This window comes from Otolemur garnettii, unplaced genomic scaffold, assembly GCF_000181295.1.
Source record: "Otolemur garnettii isolate 467f Iridium unplaced genomic scaffold, OtoGar3 scaffold00070, whole genome shotgun sequence".
Classification (NCBI taxonomy): domain Eukaryota; kingdom Metazoa; phylum Chordata; class Mammalia; order Primates; family Galagidae; genus Otolemur; species Otolemur garnettii.
Genome location: NW_003852465.1, coordinates 9,253,003 through 9,270,910, shown reverse-complemented (window position 1 = coordinate 9,270,910; position 17,908 = coordinate 9,253,003). Strand labels below are relative to the sequence as shown.

Here is a 17,908-nt window from a genome sequence, read left to right as displayed (position 1 = left end):
CAGCAGCAGCAGCAGCAGCAGCAGCAGCAACAGCAGATGGGCCTCTTGAACCAGAGTCGAACAACTTTACTGTCTCCTCAGCAGCAGCACCAGCAGCAGCAGCAGCAGCAGCAGCAGCAGCAGCAGCAGCAGGTGGCCCTTGGCCCTGGTGTGCCAGCCAAGCCTCTTCAACACTTCTCTAGTCCAGGAGCTCTGGGCCCAACCCTACTCCTGACGGGCAAGGAACAAAATGTAGAGACAGCTCTTCCTTCAGAGGTCACTGAGGGGCCCTCAACACATCAGGGAGGGCCATTAGCAGTAGGGACTACACCTGAGTCAATGGGCACCGAACCAGGGGAGGTAAAACCCTCACTCTCGGGGGACTCACAACTCTTGCTTGTCCAACCCCAGGCCCAGCCTCAGCCCCAGCCCCAGCCCCAGCCCAGCTCTTTGCAGCTGCAGCCACCTCTGAGGCTTCCAGGACAGCAGCAGCAGCAAGTCAACTTGCTCCACACAGCAGGGGGAGGAAGCCATGGGCAACTCAGCAGTGGATCATCTTCTGAGGTCTCATCGATTCCACACCTGCTAGCCCAACCCTCTGTTTCCTTAGGGGAGCAACCTGGGCCCATGACTCAGAACCTTCTGGGCTCCCAACAGCCCACTGGGCTAGAGCGGCCCATGCAGAATAATACAGGGCCACAACCTCCCAAACAAGGACCTGTTGCCCAGTCTGGGCAGGGTCTGCCTGGGGTTGGAGTGATGCCTACAGTGGGTCAGCTTCGAGCACAGCTCCAAGGAGTCCTGGCCAAAAACCCACAGCTGCGGCACTTGAGTCCTCAGCAACAGCAGCAGCTACAGGCCCTTCTCATGCAACGGCAGCTGCAGCAGAGTCAGGCAGTACGCCAGACCCCACCCTACCAGGAGCCTGGGACCCAGCCCTCTCCTCTCCAAGGCCTCCTGGGCTGCCAACCCCAACTTGGGGGCTTCCCTGGATCCCAGACAGGCCCCCTTCAGGAGCTAGGGGCAGGTCCTCGACCTCAGGGCCCACCCCGGCTCCCTGCCCCACAAGGAGCCTTATCCACAGGACCAGTTGTTGGCCCTGTCCATCCCACACCTCCACCCTCCAGCCCCCAAGAACCAAAGAGACCTTCACAATTACCTTCTCCCAGCTCTCAGCTCCCCCCTGAGACCCAGCTCACCCCCACCCAGCCAGGCACCCCAAAGCCCCAGGGGCCACCCTTGGAGCTGCCTCCTGGGAGGGTCTCGCCTGCTGCTGCCCAGCTTGCGGATACCTTGTTTGGCAAGGGGCTGGGACCTTGGGACCCCCCTGACAACATAGCAGAAGCCCAGAAGTCAGAGCAGAGCAGCTTGGTAGCTGGGCATCTGGAACAAGTAAATGGACAGGTGGTGTCTGAGCCACCCCAACTCAGCATCAAGCAGGAACCTCGGGAAGAGCCATGTGCCCTGGGAGCCCAGGCAGTGAAGAGGGAGGCCAATGGGGAACCAATAGGGGCACCAGGTACCAGCAACCACCTCTTGCTGGCAGGCCCCCGCTCGGAGGCTGGGCACCTGCTCTTGCAGAAGCTTCTACGAGCAAAGAATGTGCAACTCAACAGTGGGCGGGGGTCTGAGGGGCTGCGAACTGAGATCAACGGGCACATTGACAGCAAGCTGGCTGGGTTGGAACAGAAACTACAGGGTACCCCCAGCAATAAGGAGGTGAGTACTCCAGCTGCTGTGGAGCAGACAAGGTGGGGCCTGGAGTGGGTGGCGGGCAGAGTGAGTAGGTCTGGGCTAGACAGAAGCGATGAGGGCTCTGAGGATGATGGCAGCAGCCTTCACTAGGCTTGTTTGGCTTAGGATGTAGCAGCAAGGAAGCCTTTGACACCGAAGCCCAAGAGGGTACAGAAGGCAAGCGACAGGTTGGTGAGCTCCCGAAAGAAGCTACGGAAGGAGGACGGGGTCAGGGCCAGTGAGGCCTTGCTGAAACAGCTGAAACAGGTGACCTTCCAGGAGCCAGTCCCCTGGTCCCATTCCAGGATAAGGGGCACTCTGTCCCCCAGCTGTGCAATGACAGAGATGCAAATGCTGTAGGTTTCCAACCTTGTCATCTTGCCTTTCTTAGGAGCTGTCCCTGCTGCCCCTAACAGAGCCTGCTATCACCGCCAATTTTAGCCTCTTTGCTCCCTTTGGCAGTGGTTGCCCAGTCAATGGGCAGAGCCAGCTGAGGGGGGCCTTTGGAAGTGGGGTGCTGTCCACTGGCCCTGACTACTATTCCCAGCTGCTTACCAAGGTCAGAAAAATGGCAATACCTTTTGGGAATAATGAAGTTCTTGGGAAAGTGAGGGTGGGAATGGAAGACTTGCAGAAATTGCTGTAGTGTGGGGCCAGGAGAGTATATCAGTCTCCCTATGCCATCTTGCACACAACACCCCACCCCCCACCCCCAGAATAACCTGAGTAACCCGCCGACACCACCCTCGTCGCTGCCCCCCACCCCACCCCCATCGGTGCAGCAGAAGATGGTAAATGGTGTCACTCCATCTGAGGAGCTGGGGGAGCACCCCAAGGATGCCGCCTCTGCCCGTGATACTGACGGGGCACTAAGGGGTAAGTTCAGAGCTGATTTTTGTCCCTGGTGGGGTTTGGTGGTAGGGGCTGAGCTAAGTAGTGTGCCGTACAGTTTAAAAAATGAGTGGGCACGTATAATCCTAGCACTCTGGAAGGCCAAGGCAGGTGGATTACCTGAGCTCACAGGTTTAAGACCAGCCTGAGCCAGAGTGAGACCTCATCTCTAAAAATAGCTGGGTATTATGGCAGGTGCCTGTAGTTCAGCTACTTAGGAGGCTGAGGCAAGAGGATCTCTTGAGCCCAAGAGTTTGAGCTATGATGCCATGGCACAAAGGGTGGGGTGACTCTGGGTCCAAAGGGTGACTCTGTCCAAAGAAAATACATAAAAGTCAGTGGGTTTTGTGCTGCCTGGTGTGCTTACATAATAGGGCATCTGGACTAGGAAGGGCCTTTTTAGGACTGATTTACTGGGGACAAGGATGGAGTTTTAGAGTCCATGGAAAAGGCAGCAGGGTGGTTGGCATGGAATGTCTTAATGAAGCTTTGTGTAGATGCAGAGGTCCAGCTTTAGTGAGTAGGGAGCTACAGTCCAATCTGGATTTGAATTCCTGTTCTTGCATTTATTTGGCTGTGTTACTTCTGCAAAGTAACTCGATTGATTTGTGTAAGCTTCAGTTTCCTTGGGTTTATAGTACTCGTCTAATGGATTTGTTAAAAGATCAAATAATAAAAAAAAGGTCAGATACCTAAGTCCAGAGCCTAACATATAGGAAAGGCTCCATAAATACAGCTTGTCTGCCCCAAACTGATAGGTGGGTGATAGCTAAGAGCTCGTGCTAGTTAGGCCTGAAATACTGGGAAGAAAGAATTATCAGCTCTGGCCATCCTTACCCTGACTTTCTTCTTACTCACCCACCAGATGCTTCAGAGGTGAAGAGTCTAGACCTGCTGGCTGCCTTGCCTACGCCCCCTCACAATCAGACTGAGGATGTCAGGTGGGGGTGGGGCTGGAATGGAGGTGGGGCCGGAATGGGGTGGGAGGCAAGTTGCCTTATTTTTACTTTGGCCAATGGCAGATGTCAAATAAGGTAATGATATCTACTAATCTTCAGATTTGGGAGAGGGAGTCCACAGGGCTTTACCAACGATGTCTACTTTTGGCCCACAGGATGGAGAGTGATGAGGATAGCGATTCTCCTGATAGCATTGTGCCAGCTTCATCCCCTGAGAGCATCCTGGGGGAAGAGGCCCCTCGTTTCCCTTATCTAGGCTCAGGCCGATGGGAGCAGGATGACCGAGCCCTCTCCCCTGTCATCCCCATCATTCCTCGGGCCAGCATCCCAGGTATGTGCTGCTCTGGGCATGGGCCAGTCCAGCCTTGGCTGGCTTGGGGAAGAGAGGCAACTGAGCTTTATACAAGTCCCTCTTTCTTGTTTAGTCTTTCCAGATACCAAGCCTTATGGGGCCCTTGACCTGGAGGTCCCTGCAAAGCTGCCTACCACTTCTTGGGAAAAGGGCAAAGGAAGTGAGGTATCAGTCATGCTGACAGTCTCTGCTGCTGCAGCCAAGGTATGTTCTGAGGGTGCCTTGAGGCCAAGGGGACCTTGATCGGGGGCAGTCTCTGTAGTTTGTCCTGATAAAAAATAAAAAAAGCAATTATTCAGAAACATGTACTGAGTACCACTGTATGGGAATGCCTGGTCTAGAGGCTGTGAGATTAGGGTAAATGAAGCATGGGTCCTGCCCTCAAGGGGCTCATAGTCCAGTGGTAAAGACAGACAATTTGGGCAGTGCCTGTGGCTTAGTGGGTAGGGCGCCAGCCCCATATACTGAGAGTGGCAGGTTCAAACCCGGCCCCAATCAAACTGCAACAAATAGCCAGGTGTTGTGGCCGGTACCTATAGTCCCAGCTACTCTGGAGGCTGAGGCAAGAGAATTGCCTAAGCCCAGGAGTTGGAATTGCCGTGAGCTGTGACATCACAGCACTCTACTGAGGGCGATAAAATGAGACTCTGTCTCAAAAAATAAAATAAAGACAGACAAGTTGACAAGGAGAATGTGTGCACGGTGATGGATACTATAGGACAGGGTTTCCCCAGTTGCAGGTGGTGAAACTATCAGTTGTTTCCGAAAACGTTGGCAGGATTTCATGGTCAAAGAAAATCATAAAACCCAAGTTAAAACAATATGGCTTTCTTCACAATAAGATGCCTCAGGCCCTTTAGCTTGCTAATGTGTGTCACAAGTTCACAAGTTGTGGATTTGGCATGCATGCATCATTTCCTAACTTGGACATAGTTCCATTTGTGGAGCTCCTGGTCAGTGCCCGTGGCAATTTGTAAGTTTATGGGAAGAGCTGGGATGACACAGGGGCAGTACTGACTGACACCTGTGGCATGGGTTTTGGCTGTCCTTGTCCCCTCCTAGTTAGTAGTAGTGTTTATTACTTCAGATATTCTTATGACTTGTCTCTTCTTTCCTTTCCCCTGCTCTCCTAGAACTTGAATGGTGTGATGGTGGCAGTGGCTGAGCTACTAAGCATGAAGATCCCCAACTCCTATGAGGTGCTGTTCCCAGAGAGCCCTGCCCGGGCAGATATTGAGCCTAAGAAGGGGGAAGCTGAGGGCCCTGGTAAGTGTGGCAGAAATGCCTCTTGGGACCAGAGGGAAATGATTCTTGTGGGAGGCTCTGACCTGTTCCCTCCTGCAGATGGGAAAGAAAAGGGTCTGGGAGGCAAGAGCCCAGATGCTGGCCCTGATTGGCTGAAGCAGTTTGATGCAGTGTTGCCTGGCTATACCCTCAAGAGCCAGCTAGACATCTTGAGCCTCTTGAAACAGGTAGGTCTGAGGAGAAAAAGGAGTGTTAGGAAAGAGGTGGTGCCTAGGGCAAAGAAGGCAGAGGGTGTTTGGGAGAGTAGAATCTGGGTGAGGGAGGAAGGGGGCAATTAGTTGAGGAACTGAAACTAATGATACAGGGTGCCCTCCCTTAGGAGAGCCCCGCCCCAGAGCCGCCCACCCAGCACAGCTACACCTACAATGTCTCCAATCTGGACGTGCGACAGCTCTCAGCCCCGCCTCCTGAAGAACCCTCCCCACCCCCATCCCCCCTGGCACCCTCTCCTGCCAGCCCCCCTGTTGAACCCTTGGTTGAACTTCCGGCTGAACCCTTAGCTGAGCTGCCAGTCCCCTCACCTCTGCCCCTGGCCTCATCCCCTGAATCCTCACGGCCTAAAGCCCGAGCTCGGCCTCCTGAAGAAGGTGAAGATTCCCATCCCCCTCGCCTCAAGAAGTGGAAGGGAGTACGCTGGAAGCGGCTGCGGCTGCTGCTAACCATCCAGAAGGGTAGTGGGCGGCAGGAGGATGAGCGGGAAGTGGCAGAGTTTATGGAGCAGCTTGGCACAGCCTTGCGACCCGACAAGGTGCCTCGAGACATGCGACGCTGCTGCTTCTGTCATGAGGAGGGTGATGGGGCCACTGATGGGCCTGCCCGCCTGCTGAACCTGGACCTGGACCTGTGGGTACACCTCAACTGTGCACTATGGTCCACAGAGGTATATGAGACCCAGGGTGGAGCACTGATGAATGTGGAGGTTGCCCTACACCGAGGATTGCTAACCAAGTGCTCCCTGTGCCAGCGAACTGGTGCCACCAGCAGCTGCAATCGCATGCGTTGCCCCAATGTCTACCATTTTGCTTGTGCCATTCGTGCCAAGTGCATGTTCTTCAAGGATAAGACCATGCTGTGTCCAATGCATAAGATCAAGGGGCCTTGTGAGCAGGAACTGAGCTCTTTCGCTGTGTTCCGGAGGGTGTACATTGAGCGGGATGAGGTGAAGCAAATTGCCAGCATCATTCAGCGGGGAGAACGGCTACACATGTTCCGTGTGGGGGGCCTTGTGTTCCATGCCATTGGACAGCTGCTCCCACACCAGATGGCTGACTTCCACAGTGCCACTGCCCTCTATCCTGTGGGCTATGAGGCTACACGCATCTACTGGAGCCTCCGCACTAATAATCGTCGCTGCTGCTACCGCTGCTCTATCAGCGAGAACAACGGCCGGCCGGAATTTGTAATCAAAGTCATCGAGCAGGGCTTGGAGGACCTGGTCTTCACTGATGCCTCTCCCCAGGGTGAGCACAGGGCCCTTGAAATGATACTGTAGAATTGGGTGAGTTTCTGCCAGGGCCACTGTTAATGATGTCTATAAAAGGATCTGCACCCTCCTTGTAAGTAATCCTCTTTCCCTCACCTCTGGCAGGAAGGGTCTTTTGAAAATCCCCAGAAAATGCCTGGGTGCAGTGGTTCACACCTGTAATCCTAGCACTCTGGGAGGTCGAGGCAGGAGGATCACTTGAGCCTACAAGTTTGAGGTTGCTGTGAGCTAGGCTGATGCCATAGCACTCTATCTGGGCAACAGAGTGAGATTCTGTATCAGAAAAACAAAAAATCCCCAGAGAGTGTTTCATTCACCTTCAATCAGCCTAAATTCCCTGATAATTGAAAATAGTTTGCTTGTCTAATCTCACATAGTCTAGCTCTTTTTTCTGTTCTCAGTGAAACTAGAGAATACAGCTCTGAGGTTGTGTCATTTGGTTCATCGAACCTGATCCCCACCATGAGTTCTATGTGGTGGTTTTTTCCCTGGACAAAATTCTTTGATTCTAGTTTTAGTGTTAATGAGAAAAATAACAGTAAAGGCAGATACCTTTTATTGAGTGTATACTATGTGCCATGATCTAAACTAAATGATTGGTATAGCTTATTTTGGGGGGCAACCCTAAGGGGTAATTACTATGATTATGCCTAGTTTATACATAAAGAAACTAAGTCTTAGATTTAAGTAAGGTCATGTGTCATTTAATGGCGGGAATATGTTCTGAGAAGTATATTGTTAGGCACTTTCATTGTTGATTGAACCTCATAGAATGTGCTTATACAAACCTAGTTGGTATAGCCTCTTTCACACCTAAGGCTATATGTGGTCTAACTTACTGGTCCTATGCTACAAACCTGTACAGCATGTTACTGAATAGTATAGGCAACTGTAACAGGATATTTGTGTATCTGAACATATTAAAGAAAAGAAACAGTAAAAATACAGTATTATAATCTTAGGGGTTTACTATAGATGCTGTCTATTGTGGACTGAGACATCTTTATGTTGTATGTTACTGTATTTGGCTCTCAGTCCCATAGCCAGTTCTAAAACCTGAATCCAACTCTTCCCAGCTGCAAAGCATGCCTGTTCTTTCAGGAAGGATTATGGCCTGTGTTAGGATCCCTGGGCCCTACGGTGTGTCTTAAGGCTCTGTGATACCCCTCCTGGGTTGGAAGCCTCCTGTCTTCTTGAGAGTGGAACTAGGAGGCCAAGAGGGAGTCCTGAATATCCACACACATTCATGACAGGGAGTTATGAAGGACACAGGAAAAAACTGCAGCTCTAGATTAGGGTTATGGAATAAGGGTCACTGAACGGAAGTTGCCTCTGAGGGCTGTTCTCATTGCCTACCTCTTAGCTGTGTGGAATCGTATCATTGAGCCTGTGGCTGCCATGAGAAAAGAGGCTGACATGCTGCGGCTCTTCCCTGAGTACTTGAAAGGCGAGGAGCTCTTCGGGCTGACCGTGCACGCGGTGCTTCGCATAGCTGAATCAGTAAGGAAGGATCTGGGAGCTGGGGGGCAAGGTGGGCACTGGGAACTTTGACCTTGCCCCAGAAGGCTCAGGCTAAGGTGTGCATGACCTGTGCCCACAGCTGCCTGGAGTGGAGAGCTGTCAAAACTATTTATTCCGCTATGGGCGCCACCCCCTGATGGAGCTGCCACTCATGATCAACCCCACTGGCTGTGCCCGATCAGAGCCTAAAATCCTCACACACTACAAACGGTGAGCTTGTGGTGCTGAGGCCAAGGGATATGGGTGTGGGTATAGGTGGGAATCCTCTGGCCACATTAAGAGAGCTTAAGATGCAGATCAGAGTTCTCTTAGAGAAACTGGGGATTCATTCTTAAACCTCCTGACTAGAGGGTACACAGGTATCAGTGGGATGTTCTTTTCTTCCTCCCCCAACCTGCTCAGGTGTACTGGGTTGACCTGGGCTGTAGGACAGCATTATCACAGGCATCCTAGGAATGGCTGCTGGGAAGGGTATGGGTAGACAGTGGTGAAATTTCACAAAATAAGGGACCTGGTCACCTCTTCCCTCTTCTGTTTTGCTTCCAGGGAGGCCCTGTGGTTCTCCCAAATGTCAGTTACCTCATGAGTGCTAGGGTCACCTTCCCTTCCCCAGGCTAAGTTGGTGTCAAAAATAAATAATTAAAAATATAATAGAAAAATAATAAAACCTTACATTTGTATAGCACTTTATACTTTTTTTTTCAAAGCGTTTTCACATCCATTATCTCATTTGATCCTCACAACAACCTTATGAGGTAGGTAGGGCAGGTGGTATGACCCCCGTTTTACAGCAGAGAAAACTGAGACCCAGAAAGATTAAGTGACTAGAGAAAGGTCACATAGCTGGGACCAGACTGTTTTACCTCTGGATGTGTGGGTCACTGTTCTTTCTGTGTGCCACAGTAACCTGATCTTGGTCCCTGGGCAGAGGGAGGCAGAATCCACAGTAGCAGGGCTTTCTTGAAGTCCTTTGGAGGCTGCTAGGCTGTCATAGAGTATCAGAGACTATCCCTCGTCAGCCCTCATCCTTGGTGCTCTGCAACAGTGGTTTTCAAACTGTAAGCACTCATCTTCCAAAAAATCCTAGAATTCATAAACTAATGGGCAGAACTTGGTTCTCCCATGCGTAACTCTCCCTCTCCCAAATTGGATTCAACTAGAAGTGCTCCATTGTCATCTCGTTTATGTATTGGGAGTTCTAATCAACATTTTGTTAAAGGAAAAAAATAGATTTCTACTAAATAGAAAAGAACCAAAAATGTTTGAAAACCACTGCTCTGGGACGGGCAAGACTTGGCTGGTGCCCTAGGGTGGTGAAAAGGCATCCCCCCAGGCAGCAGTTATTCCCCTGCACTGAGCCATCTGCATAGAGCCCAATGTTACGTCAGAGACGGGGACAGTCTGAAGAAAGGAAGGATACCACCTTTAGACTGTAAATTCATGGCCAATTTTAATTCAAATCCAGCCCAGTGTGGTAGACATAACCCCCATTTTCAAGGCTTCTAGAATGTGCAGGAGGTAAAACTGAAGACATTTGAGCAAACCATCAGCTTAAATTCTAGGCCTGGCCTGCTTGGGGAAGACCTCCCAGAGGAGTGTGGCCTTGAGTATGGTTTTGCAGCAGGGTGGTAGGAAGTGGGAGATGGGGAAGCAGGCTCAGTGTAGGGGAACTGGTGCCCCCCCATACCCCATCCCTTATCCTGGGTTCTCTGCATCACCCAGCATATCTAAAGGCTCCCTGTAGCTACTTGTTGCCTCACCAGAGCTTATACCCAGTTGCCTGTACTCCACTCCTAAAGCAGCACATGCCTGTAATCAGAGTGTTGCTCATCCCAAGGAGGAGGTGGAGGAGGCAGGTGTTGTGTGCGTTGTCTGAGGGAGAACTATCTTGTCATGGACTGTCTCATCTCCCAGGCCCCATACCCTGAACAGCACCAGCATGTCTAAGGCATATCAGAGCACCTTCACAGGCGAGACCAACACCCCGTACAGTAAGCAGTTTGTGCACTCCAAGTCATCTCAGTACCGGCGGCTGCGCACCGAGTGGAAGAACAATGTGTATCTGGCTCGTTCCCGCATCCAGGGCCTGGGACTCTATGCAGCCAAGGACCTAGAAAAGCACACAATGGTCATTGAGTACATTGGCACCATCATTCGAAATGAGGTAGCCAACCGGCGGGAAAAAATCTACGAGGAGCAGGTACGGGCCATTGTGGTGCATGGCCACACTCAGCCAAGGAGCTTGGGGCAGGATTAGGACCAAGAGAGCAGGTGGGAAGCTGGGCGTGAGTGGTGGCAGGAAGGGAAGAGAGCAGATAAATGAATAGCATGCAGGAGAAGCCCTCTGCTAGATTCTTCTACCTGATCCCACTGCCATCACTTCTGTTCTCTGATACTCTTGTCCCTTCTTCCACAACCTCTACCTTTTCTAGAATCGAGGCATTTACATGTTCCGAATAAACAATGAACATGTGATTGATGCTACGTTGACTGGAGGCCCTGCCAGGTGAGAGAAATGAGGAAAGAAGGATTTAGGGATCTTTAAGGGTGGCACTCTGGGGGTAGGCTAACAAGGAACCAAAATTGTCCCAACTCAATTGTCTGGCATCCCTAACTCTGTTCTACTATTCAGGTACATTAACCATTCCTGTGCCCCTAACTGTGTGGCAGAAGTCGTGACATTTGACAAAGAGGACAAAATCATCATCATCTCTAGCCGGCGAATCCCCAAAGGAGAAGAGGTGAGAGAAATATCCTGACACTATTCAGGACAAAGCAGCTCATCGTCTCTTCCAGAGCTACTTCCCTCAGATCAGATCTTTACTGCTTCCTTTCTTCCTCTTGGGGACTAAGTTGATTCTGCCCTCTTGACTTTGCAGCTGACCTATGACTATCAGTTTGATTTTGAGGACGATCAGCACAAGATCCCCTGCCACTGTGGAGCCTGGAATTGTCGGAAATGGATGAACTAAGAAGCTTTGAGGCTACCAGGCAGGGGAGTTCCCCCACCCCCAACCTCTTCCCTGAAAGGGATGAGGGGGAAGAGAGGTAGCAGCCAGAGCCAGGACCCAGGGCTGGGGCTGCCGGCTGACCGGAGCCCCTGGAGCAGGAGGCTGGGGCAGAGGGCCCTAGGCCAAGCCCACCCTGGGCACCAGGGACAACCCTCTTCCCCGCCACCGGCCCTCAGGCTGGCATCTCTGCCCCCAGCTCCAGGAGGGGCCAGACAGAAGCAGCCATTGGGCATCTCAGGTTTGAGGGGGATATGGGCCGGGAACTACCCAGAAGCATCTGGGAGGCAGCAGGGAGGGGGGAGGAGGATGTGTGGCCGGGCCTCACAGCCCTGCTGCTCCCACTGACCTCTCCGGCCCAACTCAAGGCTGCAAAGAGACTTGACTAAGCTTGACAATCCCAAAGGCCGGGTCCCACACCTGGCCCTGCCTGCCGGGTCCTGCCCCCACCCTCACCCCCATCCTCTTCCCTCTTTATCTGTCTCTGTCTCCCTCTTCTCCTCTGTGTTTCTGTCTCTCTATGGGTTGTGTTTCCTTGTTTTCCACTCTGACAAATGCAACATGAACGGGAAAGAGGCGCCCAGCTGCCCAGGAGGGCAAGCTGGGCAAGCCGGGCAAGGAGACCCCGCACCCACACCTACCTCATTTAAGTGTTGGATTTTTTGCTGTTTTGAAATGTGAGACCCTCTCCAAGCCCCCTACTGCCCCAACCCTCTCCCCCACTTCACTGCCCTCTTCTGAGTGGGTGGAAGGGGGGTAGGAGGAGGAAGAAAAATCAACAACAAAAAATCCATCTTTGTTTTTAATTATGGGCATGGGATGGAGGTTGAGGCAAATGATGATGAAGTAGGGGATGACTGGCCCCTAGTTGCTCTAGGACTTCCTTCTCCATCTGGACATGGGGGCAGGAGGGGTGTGCTAAACCTAGGACCAGGATATCTCCCTCCTGTTTTCCCAACCCCATCATGAGCCCATTTGCCCTCCAGCCCCTGGATGGGGTGGGTGGGGATAGGGTGAGGGCTATCCCTGAGTGGCATGCCCATACCTAGTGAGGCAGGGTGTGGCCTGGAGCTCCCACTTTCCCTCAGTCACCAAACTGCTGCTGGTCTGGTGGGAAGGGGTGGTGATGTGGGGGTGGGGGAGCTTAGTGTCAGCGCGGGGAGGGTGGGGGGTATTTATCTATTTATACATGGGATTGTACATAGTCTTGTGGGGCATGGGGGAGCCGGCTGGAGGTGAGAACCTTCCCCTCTCCCCCTACCCCCGGGGAGAGCAAATGTAAAACTACTAATTTTTGTGCTTTATATATTCTATATAAATATATCTATTTTCTTTTTACAAAACCAGTTTATAAATGGTAGGGGGGCATGGGGCGGACACATGGAGCTCCCCTTGTAGGGGGGCCCCCTCCATTACCCAACCTACCGCCCTTTTCCTCAACCCCCAACTCCCCAACCCCTGGCTGTGACTGCTGTAAGATGGGGGTATAGAGGCTGGGCAAGTCCCACCCCCTGTTGTATAGTTGGACTATGTTATAACGCACAAAAGTGAGCTGACCCCAGGGGGAGCCAGAGGGTGATGGGTTCCCTGCCTCCCTTTCCTTCCCGTTTCTGCCCAAGCTTGTGCTGCAGTTGAACCTCTTCCTGGGGGTGGGAATAGGTAGGGGGTGATTGAGGCCCCAAACCCCTCTCTAGTAGGGAACCATGGGGATGAAGATGAAGCTTATATGCAGTTCTCTCCTAGGGGCTGTGGGCAAAGGGCATTTTGTAATTAATATTTTCAAGAATCAAATGTCTGGAGTGTAGGGGTGGGCTTGGTGGTGGCAGATAGGTGGGCCTGCTGGAGGGGGAGCTCGGTCGGTCGCTGTTGTGATTTTAGGTTTGTTTTTGTTTTGTTTTGAATTTGGGGGGTTGTGGATTGTTGGGGGTAGGGAGTTTTTTTTTTTTAAGCTGCTTCCTCAACTGTTTCAAGCTGCAAATGTTTAAGAGAGTAACACCCCCCCCCCACAGGAACCGCTGTAATTAAATCAGACAGTAGGGAGAATGGGCTGCTGCCACCAAAGCCACAGCCCTCGAATGTTCCTTTTCCATGAGCAAAAGGTCTAGGCTACAGGGAGGGGAGATTGGCTCCTGTGAGTCAGGCTCTGGTTGGGGCTTGGGCCCTGGGACTGGGAAAAGGCGATGGGGCAGACTTTGTAAGCATATGCTAGGTATCCGATAGTCCTGTAGATTTTAGTGAAGAAACCTTATACAGTTTTTAATTTTTATATAAACTATAACTCAGACCCAAGCTACAAGGTTGGAATTTTGGTTGTTGGTTTTTTTAAGTACCCTGCCTGTATAATTGCATCAGAATCCTTCCCCCGGCCCCTCCCCCGTGTTTGTATTTTGGGTTGGTTTACACTCGCACATACTCAGTTTTCAGTTTTCCCCTTTACAGTCTTCTTCTCTCCCTACCTCCAGGACCCTCCCCCTTTTTAAAAAATAAATCGCTGACAAGTGTGAATCCCGTGAAGACTTTATTTTGTGTTGTGTGTATCCTGTACAGCAAGGTTGGTCCTTCGTAACAACGGATGAAATGGTTCCCTTTTTTTAAAACCCTCTCCCCCCACCCCCAGCGCCCTGTCCTTGGCATGTTTTGTATCAGCGATCATTCTGAACTGTACATAATTTATGTTGCGAGAGGCAAAGGGCAAGTTTTGGATTTTGCTTCTTCCAAGTTTGTTTTTAAACGACAAATAAAAAAAAGGACATTTTAAATACAAGCGGCTCAGTCCCGTCACCCTCGCCGTCCGCCGGATCCGTGAGGTCCGCAAGGACCCGGGGGTGGGCACTTAAGACGCCAGGCAGCGCCGGAAGAGTGGGCTTTCCACCTTCCGTCCTAGTTTTGTGGCTGCTGTGACGTGAGCGGAAGTGGCGTCGCGGCACCGGATGTGGGCGGGGCCTGCCCCAAGCAAGCTTCCTAAAACGAACGACCCTAGCCTGCTCCTCTTGCAATGGAGACGGTGAGGAGCACTGGAGGGCGGCGGGAGGCGCTGTGGAGCCTGAGACCCCCGTTAGAAAACGGGGTGGGCTGGGCAAGGGCTGGCACTGGTGACTAGCAAACGAGAAGCAGCTGGGTATCTTTGTCCCGTGACCCTGCCTCTCCGCTCCTTAGGCTCATCTAGTGCTGGGCCGCACCCGTGCCTTCTTTTTGTCTGTGGTACCCTCAGCCAGAGCGGGCAGTGACTTCCCCCTTCTTCCTTGGAGTCTACATACGCTCTGACAATCTTGGGCTTCCTTTCCTCTTAGCACCTCAAGCCCATTCAGAAGTGTTTGCCTGAGGGAGAGTAGGGTTGTAATCCAGCTTTACAGGGTGAGGCGGTTGGAGGATGGGGAGGTCCGGAGGGATCATGGCTTACGGGTAGCTCCTGAAGCCAGGTTGTCTGTGATCTCTGCAGTCCCTGGCGGGAAGGACTTGTAAAGGCTTTAGACTGCATTCAGCAAGGTCGTATGCCCTTAGTAAGATTGAGAATGGGGGTTTCCTGAAGGAGAAATATTTCAGTGTGAGAGGCCACTGTGTCCCTTCGACAAGTGCCCTGCTGCGCCACTCTAAGCAGGTGTTTAGGCATAGCTCATTCTTGGAGAGCAGGCATTGACCAGTTGTGGCAGGTCCCTGTCACCCTCCCACAGATGCTACAGGTTGTCTGCTACACGTTTGGAGCCACTCCTATTCTCGGGAGCCTTTTTCTAGCACTCTGTTCACTTCCCTTTCCACAGTTTTTAACCATGTATCCTCCGTCAGGCAAAGTAACTCTTACCATCTTGTTTTTCATAATCTACTACTGTAGTTGTGAGAGGACTTGTAGGTTACCTTTGCTTTGAATTAGTTATATGTCCAGAGTAATTCTTTGTCACAGCCTTTCTCCTCCTGTGGAGAGGTCGTGTCTCTCAGGTTATAAAAAAGAAAACACCAAAATGGTGAAGTGATTTGCAATTGGTCGCCCAAGCAGGGGAGTCAGTTCCTATAGATTAAGAGAATTTTGAGCAAGAATAAAGGGTGTGGGCTCGGCACCTGTAGCTCAGCGGCTAGGGCGCCAGCCACATACAGTGTGACTGGCGGGTTTAAACCCGGCCTGGATCTGTCAAACAACAATGACAACAACAAATAGCCAGGCATAGTGGCGGGCACCTGTAGTCCCAGCTACTGGGAGGCTGAGGCAAGAGAATTGCTTAAATCCAAGAATTTGAGGTTGCTGTGAGCTGTGACGCCATGGCACTCTACCAAGGGCAACATAGTGAGACTATGTCTCAAAAAAAAAAAAAAAAAGAATAAAGGGTGTGATTCCCTTAATTTTAAAGTAATGGGCCAGGTACAGTGGATCGCGCCTGTAGTCCTAGCACTCTGGGAGGCCAGGGCGGCGGAAGGATCCTTTGAGCTCAGGCTCAGGAGTTCAAGACCCAGCGCAAGCAAGAGCAAGACTCCATCTCTACTAAAAAGAGAAAAATTAACCAGGCATTTTGCGTGTGTGTGTGTGTGTGTGTGTGTGTGTGTGTATGGGGGGTGGGGGTGGGCTATAGTCCCAGCTACTCTGGAGGTGCAAGAGAGTGAACCTGTATTTCCAAAACAATTGTTTTCTAGCCCACTCAAGCCAGTAATCCCAACACTCGAATTGCCTGAGCTCAGAAGTTTGAAATCAGCCTGAGCAAAAACAAACAAAAAAACTAGCCAGGCATTGTGGCAGATGCCTGTAGTCCCAGCTCGGTAGGCTAGGGCAAGAGAATCATGAGTAGGGTTTGAGGTTGCTGTGAGCTGTGATGCCACACACAGCACTCTATGGAGGGCAACAAAGTGAGACTCTATCTCAAAAAAAGAAAAAAGAAAAAAAATGTAAGGGCAAAAAATGTTTTCTTTTTTTTATTAAAGCATTTAAGTAGACTGTGATATCTGTGGTATCAAATAACTGGAAATGTGGGTTAGGAGTTTGGAAGAAACTGTTGGGTCTATTTGTCTGATGTATCCTGTGTCTCTGTAATTTTTTTTTTTTTTTTAGAAACAGTCTCACTTTATTGTCCTCTGGTAGAGTGCTGTGGCGTCACAGCTCAGCAACCTCCTACTCTCTTGCCTCAGCCTCCGGAATAGATGGGACTATAGGCTCCTGCCACAATGCCCCGCTATGTTTTTTTGTTGCAGTCTGGCCGAGGTGGGGTTGAAACCCTCCACCCTTGGTATATGGGGCCCAGCACTCTACCCATTGAGCCACAGGCACACTCTCTGTAATATCTTGTACTTCTAGGTAGTATAGTGGTATTTTCTCGGGTCCCTTAGGTTATTGAAAGTAGAGAGGAGTGGATATAATTCCCCCTCTCTTGTGGGGAAACAGGCAGAAGGTTAAAGTCACATATGCAATTGAGTTTGAGTCTCTTATGTTGGTATCTGTATCCATTTAGCTATTCTCTCTGTAACTTAGGTTTCTCTGTTCATATCAGTGGCCATGATTATTACAGAATTTTTTTTTAATTTTGAATTATATGCAAAATAATTCACAAGAAACTTACGCTGTTTGGGGAACAGAATGGAGGACACAAAGGATAAGACAGTTCTAGGCTTCCAAGAATTTGTAGTCTGTTTGGATAGATAATAAACAAAATAACTGTAGCACAGTACAGTATGTAAGTATCATATGATAGGTTCAGTAACTTCTACAGAAGTAGCTGTTTCTGTGCCTTTGTATGACTCTTTGTGAGACTCTGATATACAATGTATCTATCTTTATAGCTAAACAGCCCTCTATTCCACTTATAAGTGATGAGGCTGTTGTTCCAGTAGCCTTGCCAAAATGCCAGGCTAAGCTGATAGTCTTATGCAGCCTAAAGGGAAAAGAGAAGATTATTTCTCTTCCTCCTCACCCCAAGCCCCTGCCCTCCATGGCCCATTAGGTGAGGGAAATTTAGGGCTGCCAACTTGACTTTGTTTGCCAGGCCATCTCCCAGGCTCAAGCCAAGGTCTTTAACTTCATGTTACTATAAAAGCTACAGAAATGAAGTACAGCTTTACGTTAGTTTGGGGGGATATTACCCAGAACAAATGGAGCCCAAACTGTTCATGCCAGTGGATAAAAATTGTCATGATCCTTACTGGGTTCTTAGAAAACAATGAAATTTCCAAATGTTCCCACTTGAGGGAGCACAGAGATGGTTCTGAAGATTCGTCTATTCATAGCTCACTCGTCTCTAATCTCAAACTATCTTGGGAAAGGAAACTTGGAAAACTAGCATCACCTGGGCTGTAGTAGCCATTGACTCAGAAAAGTGCCGAGAGGACTCAAGTCCCCGGGTTCAGAACACTCATGCTCCTCCACTCCACAGTCATTCAAGATTTGACTGTCCGCATGATAGTCACCTGCTGGGATCTTTCCCAGATGTGTCCCTCTCTCAATGGTAAGGGTATGTCTTTGATTCTAGTGTTGGGGGAAGGCAGTGTTATCTGTCTGGCTCCCATGTTTTAATAAAGTAGATCTATAAGAATCTTGTGAGTGTAACTCTAAGCTTAGATATTTTAGTCTTAGCTTTTAATACTTAATGTTTTCTTAGACAGCACAGAATGTAAGAACATGAGCTTTGGAACCAGATAGATGTGTATTTGAATCCTTATTCTCCCCCTTACCCACTGACCTTGGGCAGGTTTTTTTTTTTTT

The 17,908-nt window shown here is 50.5% G+C and overlaps 2 protein-coding genes across 2 annotated transcripts in view; both read left to right on the top strand.

The window, feature by feature from the left end:
- The window catches only part of KMT2D (lysine methyltransferase 2D), a 44,407-nt gene extending 30,414 nt beyond the window's left edge, over nt 1-13,993 (top strand). The window contains exons 42-57 of the mRNA XM_012807501.2: nt 1-1,698; nt 1,840-1,980; nt 2,105-2,272; nt 2,430-2,589; nt 3,470-3,545; nt 3,719-3,894; nt 3,989-4,119; nt 5,049-5,181; nt 5,260-5,387; nt 5,540-6,680; nt 8,067-8,203; nt 8,304-8,434; nt 10,139-10,424; nt 10,657-10,730; nt 10,857-10,965; nt 11,104-13,993. The exon at nt 1-1,698 is cut by the window's left edge and continues 3 nt beyond it. Of these exons, the coding sequence (XP_012662955.1) occupies nt 1-1,698; nt 1,840-1,980; nt 2,105-2,272; nt 2,430-2,589; nt 3,470-3,545; nt 3,719-3,894; nt 3,989-4,119; nt 5,049-5,181; nt 5,260-5,387; nt 5,540-6,680; nt 8,067-8,203; nt 8,304-8,434; nt 10,139-10,424; nt 10,657-10,730; nt 10,857-10,965; nt 11,104-11,196 (4,782 nt within the window). The 3' untranslated portion in view covers nt 11,197-13,993. The remainder of the gene's footprint in view (nt 1,699-1,839; nt 1,981-2,104; nt 2,273-2,429; nt 2,590-3,469; nt 3,546-3,718; nt 3,895-3,988; nt 4,120-5,048; nt 5,182-5,259; nt 5,388-5,539; nt 6,681-8,066; nt 8,204-8,303; nt 8,435-10,138; nt 10,425-10,656; nt 10,731-10,856; nt 10,966-11,103) is intronic.
- Nucleotides 13,994-14,161: 168 nt separating this feature from the next.
- The window catches only part of PRKAG1 (protein kinase AMP-activated non-catalytic subunit gamma 1), a 17,450-nt gene continuing 13,703 nt past the window's right edge, over nt 14,162-17,908 (top strand). The window contains exon 1 of the mRNA XM_012807500.2: nt 14,162-14,236. Coding sequence (XP_012662954.2) covers nt 14,228-14,236 — 9 coding nt within the window. The 5' untranslated portion in view covers nt 14,162-14,227. The remainder of the gene's footprint in view (nt 14,237-17,908) is intronic.